This window comes from Syngnathoides biaculeatus, chromosome 9, assembly GCF_019802595.1.
Source record: "Syngnathoides biaculeatus isolate LvHL_M chromosome 9, ASM1980259v1, whole genome shotgun sequence".
Classification (NCBI taxonomy): Eukaryota; Metazoa; Chordata; class Actinopteri; order Syngnathiformes; family Syngnathidae; genus Syngnathoides; species Syngnathoides biaculeatus.
The window spans coordinates 459,351-474,980 of record NC_084648.1 but is presented as its reverse complement, the minus strand read 5'-3'; the positions used below and the strand labels follow the sequence as shown (position 1 = coordinate 474,980).

The following is a 15,630-nucleotide window of genomic DNA, read 5'->3' as shown; positions in this document are numbered from 1 at the left end:
CTGAGATGATAGCAGAGCGTGGGAGGAGGTGAGTGGTGAACCGCACTCCTTTGAACTGACTAAAAGAGATCTACATGTGATGTGCGTTGGTTCTGTAACAGTAGGTGGAAGCTCTCATACACCAGATGGGAAGAGAATCAAAGCACTTCTTTAAAGCTAAAACCCACACTAGTCTGTTTTCCAACGTTTCAAAACTCAAGTGAACCTGCGAATGAGCACATTAGTAATGAATTGAAAGAAATTATTAGATACATACATGATGCTGCAAATGAGTTAACCTTGCAATGAAAAAAAGGCATTGTCCTCGTGTAATCTGGGGGGAGTGGAGATGAGGCAGAAGAGGTGGGGTGCAGTGACCCATGGTCGGCTGGCTCCTCACTCACATGTCAAAGCCAAAAGGCAGAGCTGCCCTCCTGTGTACCCATCTGGGGATCATCAGTAACACAAGGTACAACAAAAAAGTCACATACACAAACATGAAGAGAGAGACCTAAACACACACACTCGTGGAGGTAGAAGTATTGTAGCTGAAGTGCCACAATTCTGTGACAGTAGCAATGGTGGTACACGTGCGCAATTGAATGCAAAACAAGAACCACAATACATTAACTAAATGCTTGATTTTGATGGATACTCTCAGGAATGTATCAAATATTCACAATATTATTGTCATTTGCAGTGTTGTAGAATGTCACTACATTGTACCCAAATGTGTTAATAATTTTATTACCCATTTTAGAACATGATGAGCTCTAATTAAATTGAGCAATTGATAACAATGAAAACCTTGTGTCAGAAGTAAGTTTGGTAAATGTACTGTTACAATACATTTACGGTATACTTTTTTTTTCTGTGTTTTAGAATTTGTTTTCATCAGTCACCTACAAAGAAAATTGCAAGGAATCACGATCCAAGTCGGATCATTTAAGTTTATCTGATACAATAGCTAATGATAAACGAATTCAATTCCTCCAGAGTTATACAAGTGAAGAGTCCAGTGCCACTTACAATATTTGCTTTTCTTCTAATAGCTAGTTGGATCAGATATTGATCCAGGTTTACAATCCACATTTTACTGACCCACTATTAGAAATTAGCTATTTGATAGATACATGCATTCTATATATATAGGATTCTCCCACACTATTGTTGTCTTGACCCCAAGGACTGACCTCCATTTTGCACACTCATATTCACACCTTTGAACAATTTAGAGTCATCAGTTTACCTAACATGCATGTTTTGGGAATGTGGGAGGAAGCCAAACTACATGGAGAAAATCCACACAACTATTGGGAGATTATGTTAAATTCCACTCAGGAAGCTGCTTTACAAAGGAGCAAAGGAACTCTGGCTGTGCTGTGTAACTATTTCTGGTAGCAAGACGCCACTCATATTGATAGGAAATGGCTTAAGCGCTCTTAAACTCTGTGGGTCTACACGATAAGCTATCAATGGCAGGACTAGGAACCCTTCAAGAGGAGATCCCAAGTCGCGACAAGCTCATGACCTTTAACTTCTGAGTGGCACATTTAAAGATAGTACTGGCATGGCAAACTTACATGATAAACCTGCATCCGCTTTCAGCTATCTTTATTCATTTAGTTGTTCCCTAACCACAAATGAATTTTTTTTTTTTTGTTTGTTTTTTCAATTACTTTCCTGCTGCGCTCAGTCAGTGTCACAGTAAACAGACTGACAGTCCCCCTCCTGGTCAGACATGATGAACTGAGGGATTCCTCAATTATCAGTGTTCCCGACAAGAACCTGGCATGTGTCCAGACATCAGGATAAATACCACATGGACTTTTGACAATCCTGTTCATCACTGAGACATATTGAAGGTGTTTGAAAGCAGCATGCTGCCAATGAGCCACTTGTGCTTCTAAAACAGGAGATCACATGGTTCACAAAATAGCATCAAAAAGAACAGAACCAGAACTCGGAGTGCTTCAATAAGACAGACTGTATCAGCAAATAGTTATGATGTGGAGGTGCAAATTAAAGTCAGTACAGAATGGAATTGAGCCTTTCTAAGGATCGGCATCACCGTCTTTTTGTTAATTACGGTCTGTGTCAGGATAAAACAAGATGTGCTATGGCACTTTGCTTACTTTTGATGTGCTACCATAGCAACCCATCAGCCTGGACAGAACGATGCATATTCATGCCATTGTGAATTGTATTTGTTCTTCCCTTAAATATGTCCTGTTCCTTTTTCTAAAGGGCAAATATTTTTAACAGCTTAAAAAATTCAACAATGCAACACTCATCATGGCCTCCAAAAACTACTAGACCTACAGTGGGCTTGCTGGAATTATTGTTGGCCTAATTGACCGTAAGCTTTTGGAACACTATTCAACCCTAATGGAACTATTGTAGGTCTTAGACCAACAGTATGTGGCTGCATGACAACATCATTGCCATGTGGGTGTTAAGTGATTCTTGTGATTTTGCACCATCTTGATAAAAGCTGTGCAACAAGCGACACATAGTCACAAATGGAAATTTTAGTGTGAGGGGCCAGAAGTGAATTTACCACAGTAACATGGTGCTGCTCTGGGTGCTCTGCCAGGTCAGAGGCAAGTGAGGTCAAGGGAGAAGAGGAATTGTAAGTGGGGTAGTGTTTTGGTTGACTGTTGAGTAGGAAGAGTGGGAAAAAATGTCTTGGTGTTTGGGGCCTGAGCAAACTCACAATGGATGTGTATAACACACTGATGTGGATTCATTGGTTTTATCATTACATTAAATGTTAATAGACCGATGAAGTATATCAATAATAATATGCTTGAAGTGTTGACTCACCTAGAATTAAGTTTCTATTATCTTTGTTTCTCATCACTCAGTCATTCTTTTTTATGTATTTTTACCCATCTTAATTACTTAATGAATTACTCATCATGCAGCACCTGAACACTTTTTCAAAGGCCCGAAGCAGCCTGTTACATGGAAATGTATGTTGTCCCCCTTATTTCGCTTCCATTTTGAATAGGAAAACTATTGGGCTTACGATCAGTCTCTTCACCAGGCATTATTTATTTTTTTTTTTTTTTATAAAGATTGGCCGTGCATTCGAGAGCCATCCAACATGGAACATCTACCAGGTGGAGCCAGGCTTCTTGGAAAGAGAAATGAACTGTCAGCTGATAACTTGATGGTTGAAGTGGGGCAGTGGGCTTCCATTTGGGGCAGGCACAAACCTTGCTCGGTCCCGTAAATAGAAGATAAGATGTAGACACAAGACCTGAGCCAGACTGATCGACATTATGCTAACAGCAAAACTCAAAGCATGCATTGCATGTGTATTTTGTGACCTCCAAACTTTGAGAGCCACAGATTGCATCGCGGCACCTCCTCTTTCACTCAAAGATCTGTCCTCTTTCTCGTGTCAAATTAAAGCGCACCCTCATACATACTTGCACGCTCTTAATTTGTCAGCAGCATCCATCTATACCTTAACCTTCCATTTGTGCACACTAGCCAACAGATTTTCCAGGTTGCACTTGTATGTATTCCTCCGTTTGTCTCAAAGAAGGAAAGTATTTGGCACTCTGAATCCCAGTTGTTGTCAGCTCCCAAGTATGGGTCAGTACTCTGAGCCCCCAGACTCCAAATAGTCCTCCACCCATCCCTTCAGGCAGGCTGAAAGGGCAGATCCTGTTAATGGAGCGCTGATTGTGTTATAGCCATAATTATCTCCCTTTATCTCTCAGCTCCGGGCCATTAGCAGGATAGATGTCAGCCGAGGCATTTTCCAGTCACCCAATAAGGTGCTGTCTACATGATGGAATGTATGGCCTGAGAGAGGTCCTAGAAATGCCATTACACCTTTCCTCCCTTCATGGGACCTGTCACCTAAAACATATTTGTTATGGAGATGAGCGAGGAAACTGAACCTGGCTGAGAAAACTGCCAGCAAAAGATCATGTATCAGCCAGAGGCTTAAACCATATGTAACCTGATGGGGTTACATATGGTTTATGTGTTTGGACCATACAATATTGTTGGACTCTATCACCACTATGACTTTTTGCTTGGTGACAACATGTGAGCCTGTTCTGTTCTGTTCTGTTCTGTTCTGTTCTGTTCATGTACATGTATGCCTCAATGTGCATAAAATGTGCCGTACATCGCATCCCAAGATTACAGAGCACATCTTGTGTTAGAGTGCTGAAGTGCAAATCTTTCCTATCTCGTCATTAGCACTCAACTGTAAATGGATTGCTGCCACAGTGAAGTCAGTAACAACAGTTGACGTCTGTGTTTAGGCTTTCAAAATGCTTCTTGATAACACTGACACGACTAACCTCATTTGTGAAGTGTAACGAATTTGAGAACTGGAACAGTTTATTCCATGATGCTGGTTGACCTCCATTTTTTTCAGATTTCAAAACAAAATACTCCTTTAAGATGAATTGCATTCGGAATTGTCTACACAGCCAAACTATCGCCGTACTAAAACATTTATCAACTCTACAAGCAAGAATTTAAGCAACATTTTAACATGATACATTGCCAAATACTTAGCTAAAGTAACAAAACTAATAGTAATACTTCCGAAATGTGGGAGGAAACTGAGAGCCACCCAAAGAAAACCCACGCACGAGGAGAACGTGTAAATGCGACAAAGCCGAGTCTGGATTTGAAACCCCAGTCCTCAGAAGTATGAGGCAGATGTGCGAACCAGTCAGGCACTGTGCCGCCAGACACCGTAATAATCCCGTCTTCTTGCTTCATTGTAACAATTGGTGGATAATCTTTTTTTTATTTATTTTGTCTGCCTCTTTATTTCTTTATTTTTTTTAAGTGTTGCAAAAAGTGTGCTCCACAATCTTTTGATGCTGGTTGAAATTAGGTTTAGTGAGATGCCCGAAATGCTCAGTGCTTATTTGCATTTGTACTTCTTGCATCACCACAAATATTGGTATTTTTCTTGATAATTTTAAGTTTAATGCATACTACTGGCAGGTGGGAATATCTTGCATTTCATATTCTTCCTCATTGATTAAGAATCCAGATTTTTTATTTAAAATCCCCTCATTTTGTCTGCAGACGCGCTCACCTGCGGCTGTGTCTGGAGCGCTTGAAGGCCCTCATTCCACTGGGACCGGACTGCAGCCGCCATACCACTCTTGGCCTGCTCAACAAAGCCAAAGCACATATAAAGGTGAGTCCGTTATGTCAAGTATATCCATCCATTTGTTTCTACCACTTGTTCTCAACCTTGTCCTTAGTCAGCTTGAGCGTATCCAAGTCAACTTTGGGTGAGAGGCAAGGTACATCCTATACTAGTTGCTTGGAAACCACAGAGCACATATATGGACAAATAATGATTTACACCCATTCACAATTTCGTCTTCAATTCACACCTCAACATTTTCACACTTGGCTGATTCACTTTCAAAAACATTTAACTAAAAGTGACACTCATACACTGAAGATCCTTACACATATGTCATGATTTCTTTTTCTTTTTAATAATTTTGATAATAACTTGCTGCTAACAAAATCCCAAATTCACCATCCCAAGTTATCTGAATGTTACATAAATCATCAAAGCAGCACGGTGGAGCAGCTGTAGAGCATCGGCTTCACAGTTCTGAGGACCTGGGTTCAAATCCCGGCACCGCCTGTGTGGAGTTTGCATGTTCTCCCCATGCCATGCTCCATGTGCCCTGCGATTGGCTGGCAACCAGTTGAGTGTGTACCCTGCCTCCTGCCTGACAGCTGAAATTGAATGGATTGATGGATAAACAATCAAAAAGATTTTCAATTTACAAATAGGGTCACGATTGTATTCAACTTCATGAAAAGAACTACTCAAATAAATAAATTACTGTTCAATATTCTAACTTAGTGTAATTTCGTTCAAGTATCTGGTTTACCTGTCGATCCGCTTAAATTAAACAACCTCGCCTTATTGCCCTGTCTCTAGAAACTTGAAGAAGCAGACAGGAAGAGCCAGTACCAGCTGGAGTCTCTGGAACGTGAGCAGAGGCACCTCCAGCGTCAGCTGGAGCTGTTGAGAGGTGGCGGAGGTGCGGCCGTGGAGGGCGAGAGGATACGTATGGACAGCGTGGGCTCCACCCTCGGCTCTGAGCGCTCCGACTCCGACCAAGGTCTGTAGTTGTTCTTTTGAGGTCCTCCTAACAAAACAGAGATCCACTTCAAAGGTGACTACGCGTGGATATTTTTTGTTTAATTATTATTTCTTTTGTTCAGACAGGAAGACAGGACAGATAGGAAGCGTTCAAGATAAAGTAACCTGACTGAATCCGCTCCGCACCGGCCCCGTAACTGTTGAATTAATGAAAGATCAGGCAAATACAACATTAAATAAGATGTTAACACTAGTCATCAAGGTAATATCAAGTAAACGCCATACTATGCTTTAGGGTAGCAAAGGTCAGAAACAAAAAGATTTAATTTGAAGTTGAACCTTCATAGTAGGTTACAAATATAATTTGCCTTTGCCTTTGATGAGCTCGCAGCTGACCTGAGTGAATTCTGTTAAATGATGCAACTCACATTCAGTGAAATTTTCAGGAGGATATGTCTTGAAGTCATTTTCATTTTGCTTGGTGATAGATGGAGAGGCAAAAATTGATCTGGCTGAGTCTGTGTAACGGATATGGCTCGCATATAGTCAATTCACGTGAGTTCTGCTTTGACGTTGAGAGGCATGGGAGCTGTTTCTCAGACATGAGCAAATATAAATTTCGGGACATATCAGTAGTTTGTTTCGGCATTTCAATGCTCAACATCCATCAAAGTTGGCCAGTTACATGGTGATCAATCCGAGCTTGTGTCCCTGCATAATCTTGAAAGTTGCCTGATTGTTTAAATGGTTCTGGTGCCTCTTGGAAGGTTCGGACCTAAGTTCTCAAGTGGTTAGGTGGGGAAGGTGTCATTTTGGTGTTCTTTGAGCCCAGCAAAGTTCCTGCCGCCTGATCCATTTCCACTGGCTGCTTCTACAGTCAAGCAAAAAGAAAACCAAAACTTGTTTTGAATAATATCTTTGTCATTAAACTTTCCTATAATCAAAGAGGCAAAATCAACTAAAAATGGGGGGAATAAAGAATGCACCAGTACATGGACTCCAAGGCAGACATCAAATGAGACACAATAGAAGACTTTATGTCATTGATTCATTTGAAATATTATGCGAGTATGAATAGTATGACATTTTTTTTCAAGCCGTATTGCCCAGCCATACAATACAATCAACCATGTCTGAATGTCAATATCATAAATCTGCACGCTTTCCTCATTGTGCCAATCAAATAGGTGACATTCTTCTCTTGCACTGTTCTCTGCCGCAGAAGAGATCGAGGTGGACGTGGAGAGCACGGAGTTCTCCCACGGAGAGCTGGACAGCCTGAGCACGGCCAGCACCAGCGACCTGGACGACCACAGCAGCCTGCAGAGCATGGCCAGTGACGAGGGATACTCCTCCTGCAGTGTCAAACTTGCCTTTTCCTCCTAGAAGCGACACACCATCGCCAACACCTCCTCCTCCTCCTGCTGCCCTCCCATCTGGTGTATCCGTTCACCCATCCAGCAGTGCCCACAGGCATCTGTTCACCTGCTTACAGCGTTCCCATCACCATGCAGCTAGAGACCCTGTTCGAGTTTCACCTAATATCTCGGACAGAGGCTTTCAGACTTTTTGGGTCCGGGGACCAACTACAGGGGAGACATGTTTACAAGGACCCCCTCATAATCCTTATGATAATTAAATTTACTGTAACTACCATGTCTACACCAAATGCCATAGGAATGCTTTTCAAAACCGTTCATCCGTAATACAGTGTTTCTCCCCCATTATGAAAAGTAATTGACGAATCCTTTCATATGGGTTATGATAGCTTACAGATGCTACAAGAAAGCAAGAAAGCAGGAAAGCACTACCTTTATCTACACTGAGAAAAAATGAGTATTTGAACACTGCGATTTTGCAACTTCTACCACTTTGGAATCATGGAGGGGTCTGAAATTTGCATGTCCACGGTGAGAGAGACAATCTAAAAAAAAAAATTAATAATTTATTTGTATGTTACTGCTGCAAATAAGGGTAGGACGGTGGTGCAAATGCTTAGAGCGCTGGCCTCACAGTTCTAAGGACTGGGGTTCAAATCCTGGCCTGCCCCTGTGTGGAGTTTACACGTTCTTCCCGTGCCTGTGTGGGTTTTCTCCGGGCACTCCGGTTTCCTCCCACATCTCAAAAACGTGCATTAATTGGAGACTCTCTATTGGCCTTTGTGCGACTGTTTTTTGTCTCTTTGTACCCTGTGATTGGATGGAAAGAAGTTCAGCGTGTACTCCGCCTCCTGCCCAAAGATAGCCTGGATAGGCTCTTGCACTCCCGCGACCCTTTTGAGGATAAGTGGCTCAGCAAATGGATGGATGCTGCAAATATGTATTTGAACACCTGTGAACATCAATTTTAATATTTGGTACTTTGTTTGCAATTACTGAGGTTAAACGTTTCCTGTAGTTTTTCACCAGGTTTTCACACACTGCATCAGAGATTTTGGCTCATTCCTCCTCACAGATCTTCACTAGGCCAGTCATGTTTCTGGGCTGTCGCAGGGAAACATGGAGTTTGAGCACCCTCCAAATATTTTCTATTGGGTTTAGGTCTGGAGACTGGCTCGCCCACTCCAAAACCTTGAAATGCTTCTTATGGAGCCACTCATTGGTTATCTTGGCTGTGTGCTTTAGGTCATTGACATGTTGGAAGACCCAGCCACGACCCATCTTCAATCCTCTAACTGAGGGAAGAAGGTTGTTCCCCAAAATCTCAGAATACATGGCCCTAGTCATACTTTCCTGAATATAGTGCAGTCGTCCTTTCCCATGTGTAGAAAAGCACCCCCAAAGGACTCCCATGCTTCACAGTAGGGTTGGAGTTTTTGGGGTGATATTCCTCATTCTTTCTCTTCCAAACATGGTGAGTTGGAATTAAGACCAGAAAGGTTCATTTTGGTCTCATCCGACCACATAACTTTCTCCCATGATTCCTCTGGGTCGTCCAAATGGTCATGGGCAAACTTAAGATGCTGATTTAAGCAGGGAAACCTTCCGTGTCATGCATGATTTGAAATCATGATGTCCTTAGTGCATTACTCACAGTCACCTTGGAAACAGTGGTGCCTGCTCTCTTCAGGTCATTGACCAGCTCCTCCCGTGTAGTTCTGAGGTGATTCCTCACCTTTATTAGGATAATTGTTACACCATGAGGTGAGATCTCACTTGGAGCCCCACTCCGAGAGCGACTGACAGTCAATGTTTAGCTTCTTCTGTTTTCTATGAATTGCTCCACCAGTTGATTTTTTTTTTTTTTTTTTTTTTTCACCAAGCAGCTTGGCATTTGCCCTGTAGCCCTTTCCAGCCTTGTTGAGGTCTACAATTTTGTCTCTAGTGTATTTGAACAGCTCTTTGGTCTTAGCCATGTTAGTAGTTGGAGTCTTACTGATTGTGTGGGGTGGACAGGTGTCTTTATGCAGTCAACAATCTCCAACAAGTGCTTCTAATTTAGAATAATAAGTGAAGTGTAGATTGACTTTTTAGAGGGAGACTAACAGGTCCTTGAGGGCCATTATTTTTGCTGATTGGCAGGTGTTCAAATACACATTTGCAGCAGTAACATACAAAATAGTTTTAAAAATCATACATTGTGATTTCCGATTTTTTTTTATTATGTCTCCCACAGTGGACATGCACCTAAGATGAAAATTAAAGACCATCGAATTGATTTCAAAGTGGGACAACTTGCTAAATCACAGTGGTCAAAATCACATTTTCCTCACTCCTCAGGTCAGCATTAAAATGCGACAAGATGGCACCAAAACAATAATTTTATTGCTTTGCCTTGGGTGCAACTCATCCCAAAAGGCAAATAATGGGGAATAGGTTCCCCCCTCCCATCCTCCCCAAAAATAAAATTACAAAAAAAAAAACGTGAATGACAAATATGCGGGAGAACACTGTATTCATATGTTCTCAGTGGAGCGGATTTGGGTTTAGAGCCATTTGACAGAGTGAAATCTTCCCCCATTGCCAGTATCTAGAAATGCTGTGGGCCAAATTATTTACTAGCAAAGTGACTCCTGAAATGCAGGACAACAGATTTATGTGATGCATCACTTCAGAGCTTTTTTTTTGGGGGGGGGGGGGGGGGTCAATGCTAAAGTAGGAAGGAGTCATGGGGTAGTGCTTGTTCTATTGGTGAGCCTGTCCCTTCCTTTATGGACTCAAAAAAGTAATTAATAATACGACGTAATAATTTAAAGCAAATTATTTTGCGACACACGGACCCCAGTTTGAGGAGCCATGATCTAAAAACACTCCTGATATTTAAAACCTGCTTATGCAAATGACCGCAAATGAGACCCAAAATGCACTTAAAGTTTATTTGATATTGAAGTCGTTCTAAGATGATGGGTGCTTCAGCGTTGGGCCCAGCCACTGGAAAGCACACGACGCGGTGACATCACCTGATGCCGCCAAAGATGCCAACTCTATCTTATCTTATCTTGTCTTGGACGCTTGAATTGGTGCTATTGCGCAACTTCCTCCATCAGTTTCGAAAGCAAAATCTTCTGCTTTTACACGCTAGCACGGACCAAGACGACGACGACAAAAAAAAGTAATTCCTGTTGAATGTGGGTGCTCGACGTGCTCTCTCACACTCTTTCCCTCTCGACAAGCGGCGAGCTGTCCTGCACTTAAATACTTTCCAGCTGACGTGGCACAAACAGCAACAAGAAATGTTGAGAATAGACATCCACCTCCTCTCCAGCAGTAACAAGCAATAAATCGTCATTTTTCTCCCTTTGTGACCGTCCAAAAAGAAGCAAAGTCATGTTTTCTTTTTTTTTTCTTTGTACATACAAATAGCTTAATCAATTAATGTTAAAGATGGAAAAAAAAAGGTAGCGATCATGGATAGAACTTCTCCTCTGTTGCTGACTTGTGTTTTTTGTGCATTTGATAGTCCATGTTTGGAAGCTCAGTGGGCGTGGCTTGGACTATGTCTCTTTTTGCTGGTTGACATCCTAACAAGTTATTTATTGTGTTGCTGTCTGGTGCTGCGCTAGGTTATGGGATGGAGGCTGCGGAGTTTAAATTATTTCACGTGATGTGCTCGTGGTGTGTGTGTGCGGGTGTGTGTGTGTGTGTGTGTGTGTGTGTATGGCATTCCACTGATCGTCAGGTGATCCCAAGTTTCGGGGTAAAACGGGTTGTCAAAGTTAGCCATCCCAACTCCACTGGCATTAAGAATTGCACTTCGCTCACAGATTTAGTTTTTTTTTTCTTTTCAGCCCTTTTGATATTTCACCTAATTTTGAATATTTATTTATCCAACCCTCCAAGAACAGACTTAATTGGGGGGGGGGGGCAAAAATAACTTATTTTTGTCTTGTCTTACTTTGACTTCACTTTGGATTCCTCATTCCTTATTTTTAAGAATGGTGTATTTTATGTTTTATTGGTCATTTTGGGGGATTTGGGGTATAACATAATGTAGCCATGTTGTTTTGCTTTTGAAGTTTATTCAATGGACACTTGAAATGTAAATGGCCCCAAAGCTGCTCCTAGTTGCTGAGCCGGTTTCGAGTCACCTGTCTTGTTTGGAAGTTGACCCCGCCCCTCCCCCTTCCCAACACAGCCCCACATTACATACTCACGTCCACATTTTACAGCTGGACTGGCTTCCCTCCAAATCCAGCCTGCCAGTCCAGTGAAAACTATTTGTGTGTGTGTTTGTGAGGACGAAGACTGAGGGAGGCGGGTCATCGCCACAGGCATATGTCGAGCCAGCTTCTACCCAAACTGGGGTCTTCATAACGCCACTTTCCTCTGACGAGGATTGTTTTGTTGACTAGGCTTTGTCTTATTAGTTGCTAACACGTGTCTTACACTTACACCTCCATAAAGGGATTCAGCAGAAAAAACACATGTAGAGTTTGGCACTGAATCAGAGTGACCGCCGGTGTTCGATCCTACAAACAGAAATGCCAAAACCACGTCAGAACACCTCAGTGTCCTCACTCTCTCTTTCTTGCTCTCCCTTTCTTTCAGTGTCTGTCTGAAGGGGAGTTTTGATGAAGCCTGCCCTTTTGTGACTTTTTAGGCGTCTCTGTTTCCATGTCGTCCTCACGTTGATTTAACAAACCTGTGCTGTCACATCTTGTAAGTTGTAAGTGTGTCAGAAAAATTTCAGGACTGGTGTCACAAAAGAATCCCAGTTAATCACCCAGCACATCTACAAAGAGACCCTCTGGAGTTCGGATGGTCCAGTTCCTCAAAAGAGTGTTGCGGCAGGATAACTCAACAATCCACCTACTCGCGATGCCCAGAGCATCAGGCAGTTCCTGGCTGAGATGAGCATTTCATTGCTGAAGCGACCTCCCAACTCACATGATCAGCTTCTGAGTTTTTCTCTCCCCGCCTCCCCCCCCCACCCCCCACCCACCCCAAAGCTCAATGAGGTCATCAAGGCAACCGGTAACAAAGATTTTAACACCTTCAAGATGCCGTGACAAAAGCTGCAGAAGATGGCAAATTAATTATTTCAGAGAGAGGTCCATTGAGGGGGGCAGAGAAGGCTGGGAAAGTCTTTTGGACTCCAGGGAGGTTACCATGAATTAGGGTTTTTACATTTAACCTGAAATCTGTGTGACAATCATCCTGGAAATTTTCTGACAGACCTTGTTTTTTTTGGTTGTTGTTGTTGTTTTTTTTTTGGGGGGGGGACATCTGTGCTTAGAGTTTGGTTCCAAACAGGCAACTTTGATTTTGCAGGTGGGTTCTGCTGTGCTTTTATTATTCTAAGCAGTCCCAAAGAAAGTGGATGTTGCAGTGTTTTTTTTTTTTTTTTTTTTTTGGGGGGGGGGGTTGGTTTTTTTTTTTTTTTTTTTTTCTTTTGTTTTGGGAAACCACAATCCATTCCAGTCTCGGTGAGGAAAACGGGTCCATGAGATGAAGTTAAGGCAACGAAATGAGTCCCTTGTGACCACCCTTTGTACAACAAGCACTCTGATTGAACGTGTTTTTCTTGCAAAGTTGGAAATGCAATACTTAGAATAAAAATGAGATTTTCAAACTTGAACCACTGACTTTGACCTTCACATGACAGGCACATCCCTGTGGTTGATGTTTTGGGGTAGTAGTTTAAATGTACACCTGTTTTATAGTCTGTACCTTTCTATTAGCCTCCAAATGTAATTTTTTTTTATGCTTGTATGAGAATCATTTACAATCAAAAAGTGCACGTGGTTCCTAGCGCACGGACGTCATCCAATTGTGAGCATCCTCAATGGAGATCTTTCAGCCTTTACCCCAGCCACCTTCAATTGCTACTTGTCTGTGACTTCCTGTCTTCCCCTTTTTTCCCCTTTTAATGTCCAATATTCGGCCTAGATCAGGAAACTGACGAGCTCTAGGACCTCACACTACAATCGTGATGAACACAATATGAGGTTCTGAGTTTCAATCTTTGTTCCAGCCTTTCTGTTTGGTGTTTGCATGTGCTTGCGGTGGTCCCCAGATACTCCAGCTTCTCCCCAAATTCCGCGACCCTTCAATGTTGGGTTCGCAAAGATTAAACTAGGCGTTGGCAAATTTTTGCACTCAAGGGAACTCAATATGATTTTAATACTGGCAGATGAGACAATAATAAAATAAATAGCTTACAATATCTAATCTCATTCATCCATCCATCCATTATTTTTCTGAGCTTCTTATCCTGATGAGGGTCATGGGAGTGCCAGAGCAAATTCCAGCTGTCGTTGGGCAGAAGGCAGGGTACACCCTCAACTGGTCGCCACCCAATCGCAGAGCACATATAAACAAACAACCATTCACACTTTCGGGCAATTTAGAGTTTTTAATTTCCCTGCCGTGTATGTTTTTGGGATGAGATTTTTTTATTTTAATTTTTAAGGTAATTAACATGCTTATTGTTGCATTGTCTGTCTGTATGTATTGTATTGTCTCTGTATGTTACCAGTACTTTGTTTTACCTGCTGCATTTATTGTGGATTTATGTTTACCAATCCATTGCCCGTAGGCGCGAATGGTTATTTGTATGTGCCATGTGATTGGCTGGCGACCAGTTCAGGGGGTAACCTGCCTCACGCCTGAAGACAGCTGGCATTGGCTCCGGCCTATGACCCCATTGAGGATAAGCAGTTTGAAAAATCAATGAACGTTGAGCTTCAGCGCGTGCTTTTCTCAATACTTGGGTAAAAGTGACAGATCTCAAGTCAATGGACTCGAGTCCGAGTCATCAAATTTGCGACTCATCCAAGTCATGCGACTGGTTACCAGTCTTTTGTCAGTGCACCGCATGGCCCGAGAAGCTACTGAAGCGCACAGGACGTTTATGGCCTCTGCACAAGAACAGTGGTGACCTTTTTATTTCTTCCTTAACTAACCCTGGGCAGGTGCAGCACAATACGTAAAGGTTTTCTCGAGTATTTCCAGCCTTTGAAAAGTGCTTTGAAAAATGTCACTGTGACAGTGCAGGGGAGAGCGTCTTCCTTCCAAGATGATTGGCAGTGTCAACAAGTTCCTTGCGTGAATCCACGTTGGAGTGCAACTGCAAAAGGTGACTTTAAGCCTCCAATGACGTCCAATAAAAGCTAGTGTGCGATGAAATGTAAAACATCCCACTGAGAGCTGTTTCTTTTTTTTATTATTTTTTTTTAACTCTCCCTTGTTGCTTCTGGGATGATACAATTAATCCAGTCTATACCGTGCAGATGCAAAGTTGATATTATAACTTTGTAATTTGATGCAGCTAATACAGCACAGACATACACGCGATTCCAGACCGGTTCCGATCGGCTTACGTCAGCACCGTTGGAACGGATCTCAGTCGAAAATGGAGGACCCGCTGTACGTAGTCCTTACTTGATTAGATTTTCCCACCACCACCATTTGTCGGGGGGACTGGGACTGGACCTGTCTGGTCTCCGACTGGATGCGCAGTCGCGCTCTTCAACGCAGTCTGCATCGCGCATCCTAAACGGTAACGTAGCGTCATCTCGTGGACTAAAAGACCCATTACGCCTTATTCATGTGCTTGCCTCCACTTAGAGCCTGGAATCGCCCGCGAACCCACATCAAGAAGGCTCCTGTTTTTGTTTTTGTTTTTGTTTTTGTTTTTTAATAATACGGCCAACAAGCTTTCACAGCAAGGCTTATAATATGTGTTGCTCTCATTCTGCTTTGTTTTCGTGGTTAATTTAAATGTCATTTTTTTCTGCCCAAATTAGCTGGGATAGGCAGGCGTCCCTGCTTAAAAAAAAAAAAAAAAAAATTCTATAGAACATTTGTAAAGAATTTCTAAAGAACTTTAGGACCCAAGTCCTCTTGAATTTCTATAGCAATTCTATTGTTATGTAGAATTTCTGTAGAAAATCACAGCCAAAGTTCTCTAGAACAAGTTGTGCTGTACGAATTCTATAGAATTCTACAGATTCCAATAGAATTTCTATAGAAATTTTTTTTAGCAGGGTTGGGTTAAGCAGTTAAGAAAATGTATGGGTAGACAATTAAAATTAATAAAATAAACTTATTACAATGGAATATTTAACAAACTTCTTTTAATTGTATTAT

The 15,630-nt window shown here is 42.0% G+C and overlaps 1 protein-coding gene across 2 annotated transcripts in view; it reads left to right on the top strand.

Annotated features, from left to right (window-relative positions):
* mxi1 (max interactor 1, dimerization protein) overlaps positions 1-12,200 on the top strand; it is a 47,711-nt gene extending 35,511 nt beyond the window's left edge. For both annotated transcript variants that reach the window (XM_061830704.1, XM_061830705.1), the window contains exons 4-6: positions 5,053-5,167; positions 5,936-6,119; positions 7,323-12,200. In XM_061830704.1, coding sequence (XP_061686688.1) covers positions 5,053-5,167; positions 5,936-6,119; positions 7,323-7,486 — 463 coding nt within the window. In that variant the 3' untranslated portion in view covers positions 7,487-12,200. The remainder of the gene's footprint in view (positions 1-5,052; positions 5,168-5,935; positions 6,120-7,322) is intronic.
* Positions 12,201-15,630: the final 3,430 nt, after the last annotated feature.